Source organism: Zerene cesonia, chromosome 18 (genome assembly GCF_012273895.1).
Source record: "Zerene cesonia ecotype Mississippi chromosome 18, Zerene_cesonia_1.1, whole genome shotgun sequence".
Lineage (NCBI taxonomy): Eukaryota > Metazoa > Arthropoda > Insecta > Lepidoptera > Pieridae > Zerene > Zerene cesonia.
The window spans coordinates 6800823-6814261 of NC_052119.1; the positions used below are offsets into that span (position 1 = coordinate 6800823).

Consider the following 13439-nt stretch of genomic DNA (forward strand, 5'->3'; position numbering starts at 1 on the left):
GTCTGCTGTGATGTAGACACTTTTTTCTTTTGTGTTGTGAGTGAACTCTGGAGTGGGTGTTCTTTTATATAATTCCTGTTCCTCATTGCTACAATGCCACACCGTTGCATACTTGGATGTAAAGGAACAGGTAAATTATCATTCTCACGAATCTTAATACCTCAAATGTGCAATGAGAACGAACCAATGTACGACACAACTGGTTGACTAACTTTTTATTTGTTGTTGATAACTTGTCTGAAAATGGTACCCCTTTATTCGAAATTCTTTTTTCTTAGTGTAAAGACCAATGAAGCAAGAGATATTTTTAAGTAAACTTTAATTAGAAAGATCATATCAATGTATAACCTTTTATGGAAAAAAATTAAATTAGTTTAAAGTTTTAATTTTTTTCAGTAAGTATAACTTAAACCAAGATGTGAATCCATACAAAAAGAATAGCAAAGTGAATCCAAAGTTTATATTTATAAAGAAAGTTATACAAGTTCATTATGTTCAGCTCTTTGTGCATCTGCCATTTTTTTACTTTATTTGTAACTGATTTACTTATGAGGTAATAAAATTTGATACATTCTTCATATATTTATTTATTTCAGATGTGCTGCATGTCTTTCCGAATCCACGCAAATTTCACAATCTTTTTAAGACTTGGGTCGAAATTGTTGGAGGAAAACCAGAGAATCTATCTGACAATGAATTTCATTACAAAATGAGGATATGTGATATCCATTTTAGTGATAATCATAAAAATCGCAATAAACGCTTAAATGCATTGGCGTTACCATGTCTTCATTTGCCAGGTGAGCTTTATTGTTTCTATCTATATAGATAATATTAGTATCTTGTTTATATTAAGGATTGGGACTACCTATTTTACAGTTTCATGTACTTGCAAGTGGACTGCTACACCCTATTATGTTACTGTGTGATTTGTTTGAACTTAAATGCCTGTGTATGGAGTAATCAATAAATTCTGTGATAATATAGAACCATTTCTACTTTATAACCATTGTCAGTCATGTGATAAATTGTATTTCATTGCAGGTATGCCCAGAGTCCAGCAGCCTGTTGTTGCCAGTGAGTGTCAGCCTTCTGCTTCCAAGCCTATTCATGTAAATTTAGGTAATAAAAAAATTGCAATGAATATTTTATTATTCTCTATATCATAACCAATGACATCACTTGTTCATCATGTTGTATTGTCATGTTCAGACAATATATTATATACCCATTGTTGGGACAAAGGCCTTCTATAAGGGTTATGAATATTATGTATCTATGTATATTATGGTAATTATAATAAAAATTCCTTTTGTTATTCAATATACTACAAAGAGCCATCATATTAAACAATTTTAGTATTACACATAATTTTTTATATATCTCTGCTATGATCATTTTTTTATGCCATAGTAGGCAGTGGATCGCCTGATGGTAAGCGCTACCACCGCCCAGGAACACTTGAAGAGGCATAAGGTCTGGCAATTGACCTCACGCCTCTACAAAATGGATTTTAGATTGGGAAGAGATTTAGAAAGCGTTGATGAGAGGAATTAAGGAAAGGATTGGGACTGGAAAGGTAAGGAAAATGATATGGGCCTCCAATCATCGGATCAATCTATATTTCATTTGGGTACAATTGCAGCTTAGATTGAAAATAGGGAAAAATAATTATAGTATTCATATTTACTTAACCTCTCATCCTGCCTCTCACCTCTCAACCTTCGTCAGTCAAAATCGTGGTATTTTCGGGCGCGCGCGCGAACTTGTCTGTGTTTGTTTTGTGTTTTTTGGAGTTTATTTCAGGTAAGTGGTGGTTTTTATTAGCCAGAATTATTATTATGGTTATAATGATTGTATTTAGATAGTAAGTTGTTAGAAATACATTGTAATAACTACATACTAGACCCCGACAAAGTCCGTTATAATGCTTCCAATTTTCGAGTGATTTATTACGTTATTTGCTATACAATGCAAGTAAAAAGTGTAGTTTATACACCGTATAGTTCAGTTGCATAGGTAGAAATAGTTTTTACAACGGTATAAAAAAAGTATTGACTATTGCTTAGATTTTGTAACTTGATTCCACGACAAAATCTATTCAAAAGAAAAAGTTGTAACCGCCATTGCCAGCATGCCATGTTAGCCCTTATCGCTAAATGAATAAGGACTGAATTTCTGTGAATTTCCGTTTTTCCGTTAAAAACAGGCGGGGAATAATAGGCAAGGGATAAGTATCGATAGTAATACGATAAAAAGTTATTTGTCGATACTGATGTGAGAATTATATATTTATATTTTTATTAGTTATTTTTTTTATTTCTGTGAATTAATTTAATAATCACATTCTGTTCATTATATCTGAGAATTTTATATGTCAATTTTATATTTATATTTTAATTAGTTATTTATTTTTTTTATTTCTGTGAAATAATTTAATAATTTATCTGTATATATACGACACAAGTAAGGACTTTGATAATTTTCTTTTTAACCAACCGATTCGTATCTATATACTTGGCTTCATAGAATGTCGACTTGGCGAGTTGGACATGAGGAGGCGCCTCAGGACTTCCTCGACCTTCTCTTCGAGGAGGATGATAGGGAAGAGGAAGTCCTCGCCGTCGGAGAGGAGAGTGAATGCGAGATTTCGAAGACGATAGGGTAACAATCCACTTTATCTTGTCTTCACTTTATTTGCTATTTTTGTTTTTTGCAATATGTACATCATGTTTTTTTGTGTATGTTTTAGGATGATGTAGATCGTTCACCGGAGGCTCCGCCTATGTCTTCTCTTTCCCCAAACTTGCGCCAAGTGTCATCGCCGTCAATGGTAATGTTGTTTAATTTGTCATATTGATATATTAATTTCAATGTTATATTTCTTGAATGAGTTTATGTTTGCATCATTCACAAATTTTTATTATTTTTATCTTTATAAGTTATGTAATGAATATCAATAAATAAAAAAAGGTTGTGAATATACTGTTTTATGTTTTAGGAAGAACAATGCAAAGAAATGCCGCCGCCGTCCTTCGCGTCCCGCGACAGGTCCCGATCTCCCATTGCTTCTTCGTCTGAATCGTAAGTTTTATTTCTGTTCATATTTTGTAAATAGATAGGTGGTGTGGAAACGAGCTCGGTGTTTAATCGTCTTAACAATAGTGTTTATTTACACAGTGCAATGGGACCTGCCGGAATAGTAATCCGTATATATGGCGAGGATGGCATGGCACTGGACGATGGTGACGACGATCAATTTTTTGGCCCCGGATACCCACGCTTTGTATGTGTACCCTGAGGTGCATGTTAGGAGTGAACCTTTGAATGTGAGAAGTGTGAATGCGCGACGAAGTGGAAGAAGGGGTGCTAGGAGTGTGCGAGGACAAACTGCGTGTGGGCGTAGATGGAGGAATCAGTGGGAAGTGGGACAGCCCCAAGGAGATTTGGACTTGCGATGCGCATGTAAGTTTGGCGACGGATGTTTTGAGGAGACGGGAGATGAGAATTAGAGATGCTGCCAGGGCTAAGAGGAATGCTGAACGAGAAGGTGCTAGCGATAGTGAAAATGAGGATGAATTCTAAAAGAAACGCTAGTACTGGACCGGATGATCTCCCACGACTGGAAGGGCAGAACCTCCACTTTGAATGGTCTCCTATGGAGTCTTTTCATGCTGTACATTCGGGCTATGATGCTTTTCGTCTCTATTGGAGCGATGACATTTTAGACCTAATTGCGGCTGAAACGAACCTATATGCGACTAAAATAGCCTCAGATTCTTTTCAGTCGGATTGGTTCCCCACTAACAGCCATGAAATTTTATGCATCTTTTCGTTCTGGATGATGTTAGGGATTCACAAATACCAACTATTATGAGTTGCTTTTCCGTGGATCCCCTTCTGAAGGCGGAAGTTTTCAGGCGCATCTTTACGAAAAGAAGGATTGAACTTTTATCTAGGGCTTTACATTTTTGTCGAGTCAGACCCCGTGAATGTCATAAATCCCTCCAGTTCTAGCGGTAGGAGCTTTGACCGTATATGCAGTTTGAGACCAATAATTTAAATTCGTGTTTTCAGTCAAATTACGTTTTAAGTAAAAATATTTGCATAGACGAAAGTCTTACCCTATGGAAAGGAAGATTGAGCTTTAAGCAGTATATTCAGAACAAAGATTCTAAGTTTGGTATCAAAACCTTTGAGCTTTGTGAAAGTACCACTGGATATCTGTGGTCTTTCGTCGTTTACTCCAGTAACCATCCACTACGGATTTGAAGCAGTCGCCCGGTGTGCTTAAAAGCACTGCCGTAGTGAAGAAGCTCGTTGGTCCGCTACTAAACAAAGGGTATAGATTATTTATGGACAATTGGTACAATTCGCCTTTACTAGCCAGGTTTTGTACAATTCGCCTTTATTAGCCAGGTTTTTGAAGCTCAATGGTACTGACTGCGTTGGTACCTTGAGGCCTTCACGTAGTGACGTTCCTTATGTGGTAACTAAGGCTCCTATTAACGGTTGATTTAAAAGACCAAATGCTCGAGCCTTATTTGCTAGAAAAGAAACGTTGTACCAAATGATACATGGTAATTTTTAAACGCTTGCTTAATGTTTCCAATCCTCAACTCACGCATTCTTTTCGAATCATCAACTCACGCATCACATAATCATTTAGCTTTTCGTCTTCAGCTTGTAGATTCTATCCTCAATACTCATCTTTCACTTTGCCCCCGAAGCCGTAGGCATACTGCTTCAACCACGTAGTACGTCTGCGGAACAACCGGATAGACACATTATTTCTGCGCACTGGCCCGTTTTACTTGAACCGACAGAGGGAAGTTTGGCGCGCAAACGTCAATTCACTAAGCGGTGTGTGGTGTGCTTACGGGAAGATCGTGAGTCGCAAAAAACTCCCCATTGTTGCGAATCGTGTCACGTGACATTGTGTGTAAATAAATGTTTCAAATCCTATCACACATCTTAAATATGCTTTAGTTCATTTTTTTATTATTAAGCTCATCGTAGCTGCTTTCGCTTCGCTTCCGCACAATTGTCCATAAAAAACTATTTTTGAAAGGTATTTTATGAACCCAGAGTACAAGGTTATTATGTTTGATGAATTGAATATTTCTGTTTTATTCTTATTTTATATTTTATTTTTTTTAAATGTCTAGTTCAATAAATAATGTAAGAGTATAAAATCTGAACTAAACAAAGTGTGTGTGTCTTTTTTGTATCAATTTATGTTATTGGATTGATTCAACTTCTAAAAATCTAAAAATGTTTACTTACATGTTTACGTTTACGATTACAAAATGATCGCTTCTAGAATTTAATATTAATGTTATAAAATATTTGTAACATATATGCATAAATTGTATATAAAACAAAATTTTAAGTCATACTGTATATTATGTATTTTTAAGTATTGTGTATAAAAAGTGTAGATGAACACCCAAGACGTAGCTAGAAATTTTTTATTGTAAATAAAACAAAATTTTGAATGACATTGTATTTTTATTTACTATGCTAAATACCTAACAAATATGTAACATTAGTTACAAAAAGTAGACGTAAAACCGCGGGGCGTATACATTATTTTTGGAAATGTAATTAAGACAAAATTTTGAATTTGATTATATTTTAATTCTCAAAGGATGTAAAGTCTGCAAGTGTAAACTAATAGACAACACAAATAAAAATAATTCTTTTATAGAAGCCAAGGAATACAAAAATGGCTTTGCTTTGAAGAGAAATACATAGCATAGCAATTTTTTCTAAATCGAAATTTGCCCAAAAATGGTTTAAAATGAAAGATAATTAAAATAACTTTTTGTTGTTTTATTGGAATATTTTTTTCTAACTTTGTTGGTGTCAGTATTCGACTTAAAAAATATTGTAAATATTTAAAATGTTTCACGAGAAAGTTAGAATAAAATAGCTCATTACTGGGAGAAACAGCAAAGAATTATTATGGTTAATTTGTGTGCAGCTGTACATGTGTGCGTGTCCATAGTTCTTGTTCTTAGCAAGAACTTTTTTTTTTTCTATTTCTTAAATAGAGAGGGCGGTTCAAATTTCACGCGAGAGGGCACTCTATACTCTTAATATTATACTATTTGGTTGTGTGATTTGTGACTTCTATTTAACTGAAAACAACTTTTAATCACAATTTACGATGCTTAGAATAAATGAAGCATGATAGTAGTGCCATAGACCGTAGTACACCAAATGCGAACAATATACGATAATTTGTATAGTAAAGTTACAGCTATATATTCATTACCTAATGTATTCTATTTTATATTTTAGCTAGAACTTCTATGCAGCTAGAGAACCAAAGACTTACAGATGAAAAAGTTGAAGAAATAGCAAATTCTGCTGAATCGCCAAAACATAGCATGCTCCAAGAACATGATTATTGTTTTTCTTTAAGTCAAAATGTTGTACCAAAGAAAAGTAAAAAAAGTAAGTAATCATCAAAAATTATGACTTAAGTCACTACATAGTACTCGTATAAAACAAAGTCGCTTTTTCTGTCCCAATGTCACTATGTATGCTTAAATATTTAGAACTACGCAACGGAAAATCCGTTGGGTTTTTTTTTAATAGATACGAGTGATTCAAGAGGAAGGTTTATACGTATAATAATATCTATTAAACTACATCGAATTAACGCGTGCAAAGTCGCGGTCAAAAGCTAGTTATACATATATTTATAATTATTAATTTTTATGAGACAATATCCCATGTTACATTACAATACATTACCGCGAAGTTTTTTTTTCAGCTACAAAAAGAACTTCGAATGATACACTTACATTAAACAAGAAAATCCATCAAACAACACTCAAAAATCTTCGTCGGGAAGTACACCGGTTACGGAAAGAAAACTATGCATTCAAAATGCGTTTAAAAATTGCTGAAGAGTTGCTAAATAAGAGGAAAATGGATAAAGAAGTTCAAACCATCCAAACACCTGAATATGAGATTAATAGTCATATATCCACTCTAAAGAAAAAAAATTGTTTAATTATGACCGACGAAGGGGTTGTTCATTCATTGCCATTTTATGTTTGAAATTAAAGAATGTATGATGTGTGATAATGTGTTGCCAGGTTAATCAAGACTTGATTGAATTAATGTATGTTGTCCGAGGTTCCCTTTGCCTTTGGGATTCTTTATAATATAATAAATTGTCTCAATATAATATAAGTTCATTTGAACAAAATAAATGATAAAATGAAAAAATAAATTAAATTAAAAACTACAGGTTATAGTTTGGTTTGTTAGACTCAGAAGGTTTTAGTCCAATAACACACTTTATTAATTAGACAAAGAACATTTATTATTGCAATCACAAAATACACAAAAGTACAACAGATTGCGAAAACATTGAAACGATTAACAAAACAAGAATCTGCGCAGTTGCCTATTACGATGGCAGTTAACAACTAACAACCCTCTCGGTACCTCGCGGGGGGTTTTCGTTCCCGACCGGCGCGCGAGGTTGCCGCACCGCTTCGCGCTATAAGGTCTAATTAATTGAAACAGCCTATCGAAGGCTTTATTTAAATATTCATAAGTTAGTGTCCTTGCTTATGTTATGACGTTTAATTCAATTGTCTATTTATTTAAGTTTGGTTTATGTATCCAATTGTTGCCATTACAAAGCAAACTTGTGTCCATAGACCTTTTGCTATTTAAAGACTATTTCATTGTCTCCTACAAAGCTACCCTCACATTCATAATTAAAGTAAATAACCTATAATAACCCGCACTTGGCCAGTGGCCTAATCCCTCATAGGAGGCCTGTGTCTGTGAAACTGAAAGATAAACTAAACAGACTGTGGAACCGGAAATTGTATATAAAAATAACATATCTCATTTGTAAACATTATTTACAAATAACGGAATCTTCATGGTCAAGTGTAAAGTAAAAAAAAACATATTCATCAATAAAATGTTTATTATTAAAAGTAAAGAATATTTCACAAAATAAAGTATTATCTAAAAAATCTAAAAATATAATATATAACTTCAACCAGCATTACAGTATGATAAAATGATAGATCATGTTAATTTTACGCTATATAATTCAATATTTTAAATAGAATTGAATTGTGACAAGAAATTAACATTATTTTATAAAAAGTAAAACAATGTACTTATAACAATTGTCATTTAATAATAATAAAAATGTCATGACGGAGAAAATGAATAAATTGTATAAAAAATTAGGAACAGAAAAGAAAATGCAAAAAAAATTGAGCATTATACATTACATAATATGTTATTCCTTATGAGCTACATGTTAACAAATCTCTTAAATATAAATTGAGATAAACTTCAATCACTTATAGCACCATAATTTGACCTTACATCGCTTTAAATCTCACCAACATGTACTATAAGGCTTACAATCTATACCTTTATTATTTACAACTATTACTGTATTCTACCAAAAATGGCACATTTTAATTGGCATGTTGAATGTATAAATACAAAATTGTTCATTTTATGGGACGGTTGTATAGGCAGTGTTTGAAATTTAGTTTATTTCTTCATTTTCTGTAATAGGATTTATACATCCAAGCAATATAATAACAAGTTACACATATTTTTTTTACATAACGTAATGTATATTTTACGTATTTGTAATAATTTATCAAAATTTAACGGCCAACAGCCATTTCGGAGAATACTATAATCTGTCTTATAAGCAGTGGTGGGTTCAAATATTAATCATACTATCATTGCTTATTTAAGGCAACATTATATTTACAAGTGCCACTTTTAAAAGCATATAAACCTATCACTTTTAATGTGCGTTGACTTTGAAATTGAACAAGCACTTATTTCAAAGATTCATTTTTGCCAGCCTATTTAGTTACAAGATTAAAATGCATTGGAAGACATAGTTAAAGTAACGAAGATGATGCTGAGATATGTATTACCATCAAAAAATGTCCAATATATATGCTAGAATAGACAACCTCACATTTTGTTCATAGATAAAGCTAATATAACATAACCATGAGAATGTAAAAAGCGCTATACTAAATTATGTGTATCAATAGAGCTACAAAGCTACGAATAACTAAAATTTTACTAAAACCATTGTCAGAGCACAATTCGTTGCTTTGAAATTATGAAATAAAAAAATGACAGCTATTCTACTAAAAATTGTTCTAAATTATAAAATTATGATTAAAAAAATTATCTAAACAATTAAACATTTATATTTGCTCGTAAATGAGATCAGAGAGCACATTGAAAATATCTTTCGATGAAGCTTAAAGCATTATATAAAATAAGTTATAATAACTGATCAGTATTAATTAAACATTACCTAAAATACAATTTTGAGACAAATGACTTGGAGCAATATGTTGTGGGTCAATAATATGTAAATTTTTATTTTTTTTTTATCAACAAACGCTGCATTCTAACTGGAATGATTAAATATAACATTGTTATCACTGAAAATGGAATAATTACTAAAACGCGTAGAACGATTGACCCCGCAATTATTAAATTGACAAAATCACAGGTATCCATGACTCATCACATAATAGTTGACTGTATATTATTTTCATATAGTTAAATTCCAGATTCGGAGACACACTTAAGAATTATCAGTGTAACTACGAGAATTCTGTAATATTCGTTATGAAAATACATCATTCATAATTTAAGATGATTGAGAGTCCATCAGTGTCATAATATGGATATGACCAGTATTGTCAACGGTGACAAAACAGCAGAACTTCTCGTCGTGGCGGAGTGATTTAGCGTACATACCGTACAGCTTTATGCAGGCGAGTATCTCCTTACGTTTCGATCCTTCTTTGCAACTGAAATATAAAATTTATGAAGTGGATAAAAGGAAAAATGTCTTCTATATGGGATACATTTTATCTAAGCCCCGTTTCCTGCTGCATGACGCATCACTAGGGGACGAATTCATGGACAAAAGCAACTATTTCTATAGCTTATTTTTTATTCTTATACATAAGCTACACCATTGTCAAGTATCGTCACAATTCAATGATTTTCGTTTTAGTTTAAGTGAAGTCCCTTGGTGTACATCTGTTTCACTGACCGATTTTCTTTACGGACAAGTAGGTGATCAGCCTTCTGTGTCCTGCCAAACCCAGACTTTGTTTTTGTGCGTCCCCACCGGGAATGAAACCCAGGACCACGCATTAACTATTGTACTAAGGAGGCAGTCGATTTTCGTGTGAAAGAGTAAAAACATACATTCTTAAAAATTTTCGCTTTTAAATAATGTTAGAAGGATAAGGAAGTATTGTTAAGAATCACACTTTACTTTAATTTGCTTTTCAGCCCTTTTGTAATATATTTTATGCTTTTATAATACTAAATATTTTAGGACTTGGCGCCATCATTAGCGTCATTTGTATAACTTGTTATTAAAAGCTATCTAGTGTCAGTAGCATTATTATTTAGCTTTCACTTCTATCCGCATCTACTTTTTCTCAAAATAGTGTAGGAGAATACTCACGTCTTCCCTTTCCAGTGCAGTTTCCAGTGATAATGCGGGTCCAGTGGATTGTCGCCGAAGAAGAAACGCGTGTTCGAGTTACTGTCGTTGGGCGTGAGACCGGTCTTGGGCTCCAATGGGCTGGCTATCGGTGTCACTACGTTCCAGTTGCCCCTAGGATATTATTTTGTTTTTATCACATAGCACATTAAAAAAATTAATCATTAAACACTATATTGTAAGTAATTTTACATAAAATTTGCAAACTGCCTGTGTTCAATTGAAATTCTATCATAGCTAAACAAACTTTTTAAATAACAAGTCATTAAGCCACCAACTGCTGAAGTAATGAAGAGAGAGATAAAAGGAATTAATTTCACAGTGGACATCCAATTTAACACGATTCATAGTAATTTACGAAAAAAAAACTCAAACAATTTATAACACTTTCTCTAGGGGACTATAAGAGCTCAGATGACGCACGCGCACATTTATCCAATCTACATCTCGACCGCTCTGTACGGTACTTACGGCCGCACGCACACATGCACACGTAACGTTATGCTCACATGCACACGTTACGTTACGTGCACATGCTCAGAAATAAGAATACGCGAATCTTTTTATTGTACTAAAAAATGAATCAGTAATAAATTACTATGTTGCTTTAAGAATGTTTTTACAAAAAATGATTCTTTAATATTAAAAAAAAAAATCAATAATCAGCTACCTACCGTCATCTATACTGGACAGCTTTACAAAATCATATCAAAATCATAAAACTTTTTGAATAATCACACCTAAACAGAGAGGTGACATTCCACCACACATCATTTACCACCATCACGACCGTCACCACCGTCACTTTTAGCGGACGTCTTTACAATGAAATATTATCACCAATACAAATAAAAGAAAAAAAAACTAATTCAATAAACACTAACTTCCAGCCGCGACTCGGCTTGTTCCTAATGAGGTAGGTGACGTCCCACCACACGAGGTCGGCGGCGAGCGTGAGCAGCACGAGCGGCGGCGCGCCCGCGAACCCGCACCACTGCACCTTGCTCTTGTGCTGCTTCAGCAGCCGCACCTGCCGCTTCAGCAGCACGTTCCATATCTGCAAGTGGTGGAAGAACCCGTACTAGATGACCTATTTTTTTTTTCTAATTTTCGAATCGCCCCCCTCCTCGGTAACCATTCGTAGTATATGTCAAGACATCCTTCTCACCCCCTTCATGTTTTTTCAAAGTATTGACAAGTATGACTTTCAATGGTTTCGCAGGAGGCAAATAACAAAAGAAAATAATTTGAGCCGAATTTGTGTTAACTGATACATCGATTATCACATAAGACTAATAAAATAAGCTTCATGCTCACAAAAAAAATTGTTTTGGTATGGTATAAGTGAGTAAGGTATAAAAGAGATGCGACTGAAATTTATTCCTCTGTGAATACACCCACGCAATGACATCTTACTATGTATTTTCTTAACGCGAATGGAGTATAATGTCAAACGAACCCATCAAGAGGGAAAAAATTAAGGTATTTTTGAATAACAACGGAAAAAGAAACATATTAAGGATTATAGGTTAAATTTAAATTTGATAAGATATTCGTGATAAAATTGTTGTTATTATACACGTTCCATCTAGACTATACATCCCATAAAGAGTTAACAATTTGTTTTTTTGTTTAATATGTGTTTTATCCACATATGACCTTGTATATACTTGAAATAAATGTATATGTTACCGCGACATCTCCTGAATCGAGACCCAAAGCCAACATATGGCCATCTTCGTTGAGCGCGCAGCAAGTGATCCTGTTGTTGAGCTGACTCTCTTGTATCACTCGTAACGACACGTGATCCTGTTTCTTTAATTCGAAGGTCTGAAAAATTATAGCAGAATTTTGTTATAATTTTTTTAAATGATCCATAACGGCTTGTAAAATGCGTTTATTTGTGCTGCATTATACTTCTTAATTTAAATTTAATAATAACATATTTTTTAATTTAGTTCATGCTCAAATTTTTAAAGATCCGAGGGTCATGATACATTATTATAAAAAAAATATTTAAAGATTATAATAGAAAATGAATACGTGTATGGCATATTGCATGGTATACCTGAAACGCCAAGTTACGGTCATCGCATATAACAAGCACGTCCTTTTCGAACGCCGAACACCGTATACAGACATCTGCCTGCTTCCCATTCAACACACTGGCCAATTTTAGTTCTTCATCCCATAACTTTATGGTTGCATTTGATTCGATGGTGATCAGACCTATATCCTTCAACCAATAGCAGTCTACGAGGTTACTGGGTTTGAATACTTTATTATCCACAATGGACCGGGATGTCATACTCATTTCGCTACTTGAGTTTGATATTTGGTCGCCTTGCTTTTTCTTAACGCCTGAAAATGATGTAATTTAAATGACTATTATTCAATTTTGTTTCAGGAAGGAATGATGTACCTTATTAGTTGGAAGGAAAAAAAATAAGGTTGTTTGTAATGTAAATAACAAAAAATATATATATTTTGTGGCATTGGTAAACAAGCACTAAAACATGATTAATTAGTGCTTTTAAAAAAAATAAATATAGCTATCTAATAATCGTCACCAACAAACTGTTTAGCAGTTTGGCGAAATTTTGTAAAAAAGTCTATTACGGAATACTTATAAAAATAAAAAGAAATATCTACTTATTTATATCAACTCTCTTTTCTCAAATAGTCTATGCGCTCTTCTAATTCCGTGAGACAATAATTATGATACAAAATCCACGTTAAAGTCGAATAACTTCCTCACCCTGCCAATTATTAAGCAACTCCTGTGAACCCAGGTTACAATTGCCCCGCTGCAACATTTCCGGTTTCCAATCGCCGTTCTCCATCAGCCTGTACGCCATAATGCACCGGTTCTTCCCCG

The 13439-nt window shown here is 33.6% G+C and overlaps 2 protein-coding genes across 5 annotated transcripts in view; one reads left to right on the plus strand and one right to left on the minus strand.

Annotated features, from left to right (window-relative positions):
* On the plus strand, nucleotides 1-7215 carry LOC119834006. Of its 3 annotated transcripts, XR_005287986.1 has the most exons (8): nucleotides 1-130; nucleotides 597-800; nucleotides 1045-1122; nucleotides 2530-2664; nucleotides 2753-2833; nucleotides 3002-3084; nucleotides 6307-6462; nucleotides 6785-6851. XR_005287986.1 is itself a non-coding variant. In XM_038358277.1 (7 exons), exons 4-7 carry the CDS (start codon nucleotides 2641-2643, stop codon nucleotides 3299-3301), a joined length of 309 nt encoding a protein of 102 aa, XP_038214205.1. In that variant the 5' UTR covers nucleotides 1-130; nucleotides 597-800; nucleotides 1045-1122; nucleotides 2530-2640; the 3' UTR covers nucleotides 3302-3658. The 3 variants fall into 3 exon arrangements, 2 of the variants coding, with proteins under 2 accessions (XP_038214205.1, XP_038214204.1); XM_038358277.1 differs by lacking the exons at nucleotides 6307-6462; nucleotides 6785-6851 and adding an exon at nucleotides 3181-3658; XM_038358276.1 differs by lacking the exons at nucleotides 2530-2664; nucleotides 2753-2833; nucleotides 3002-3084 and having other exon boundaries at nucleotides 6785-7215.
* A 747-nt stretch (nucleotides 7216-7962) lies between these two features.
* LOC119833785 overlaps nucleotides 7963-13439 on the minus strand; it is a 20820-nt gene continuing 15343 nt past the window's right edge. For both annotated transcript variants that reach the window (XM_038357963.1, XM_038357964.1), the window contains exons 16-21: nucleotides 13320-13408; nucleotides 12630-12922; nucleotides 12254-12391; nucleotides 11446-11618; nucleotides 10523-10675; nucleotides 7963-9851 (exon numbers count right to left, since the gene is read on the minus strand). In XM_038357963.1, the coding sequence (XP_038213891.1) occupies nucleotides 9689-9851; nucleotides 10523-10675; nucleotides 11446-11618; nucleotides 12254-12391; nucleotides 12630-12922; nucleotides 13320-13408 (1009 nt within the window). In that variant the 3' untranslated portion in view covers nucleotides 7963-9688. The remainder of the gene's footprint in view (nucleotides 9852-10522; nucleotides 10676-11445; nucleotides 11619-12253; nucleotides 12392-12629; nucleotides 12923-13319; nucleotides 13409-13439) is intronic.

What these genes read in the sequence shown, in the direction of transcription:
- LOC119834006 (XM_038358276.1), top strand. Translation starts at nt 94, where the DNA reads ATGCCACACCGTTGCATACTTGGATGTAAAGGAACAG. An exon ending in ACTTGGATGTAAAGGAACAG is followed by an intron (nt 131 to 596) that starts GTAAATTATCAT and finishes TATTTATTTCAG; the next exon opens with ATGTGCTGCATGTCTTTCCG. An exon ending in ACCAAAGAAAAGTAAAAAAA is followed by an intron (nt 6,463 to 6,784) that starts GTAAGTAATCAT and finishes TTTTTTTTTCAG; the next exon opens with CTACAAAAAGAACTTCGAAT.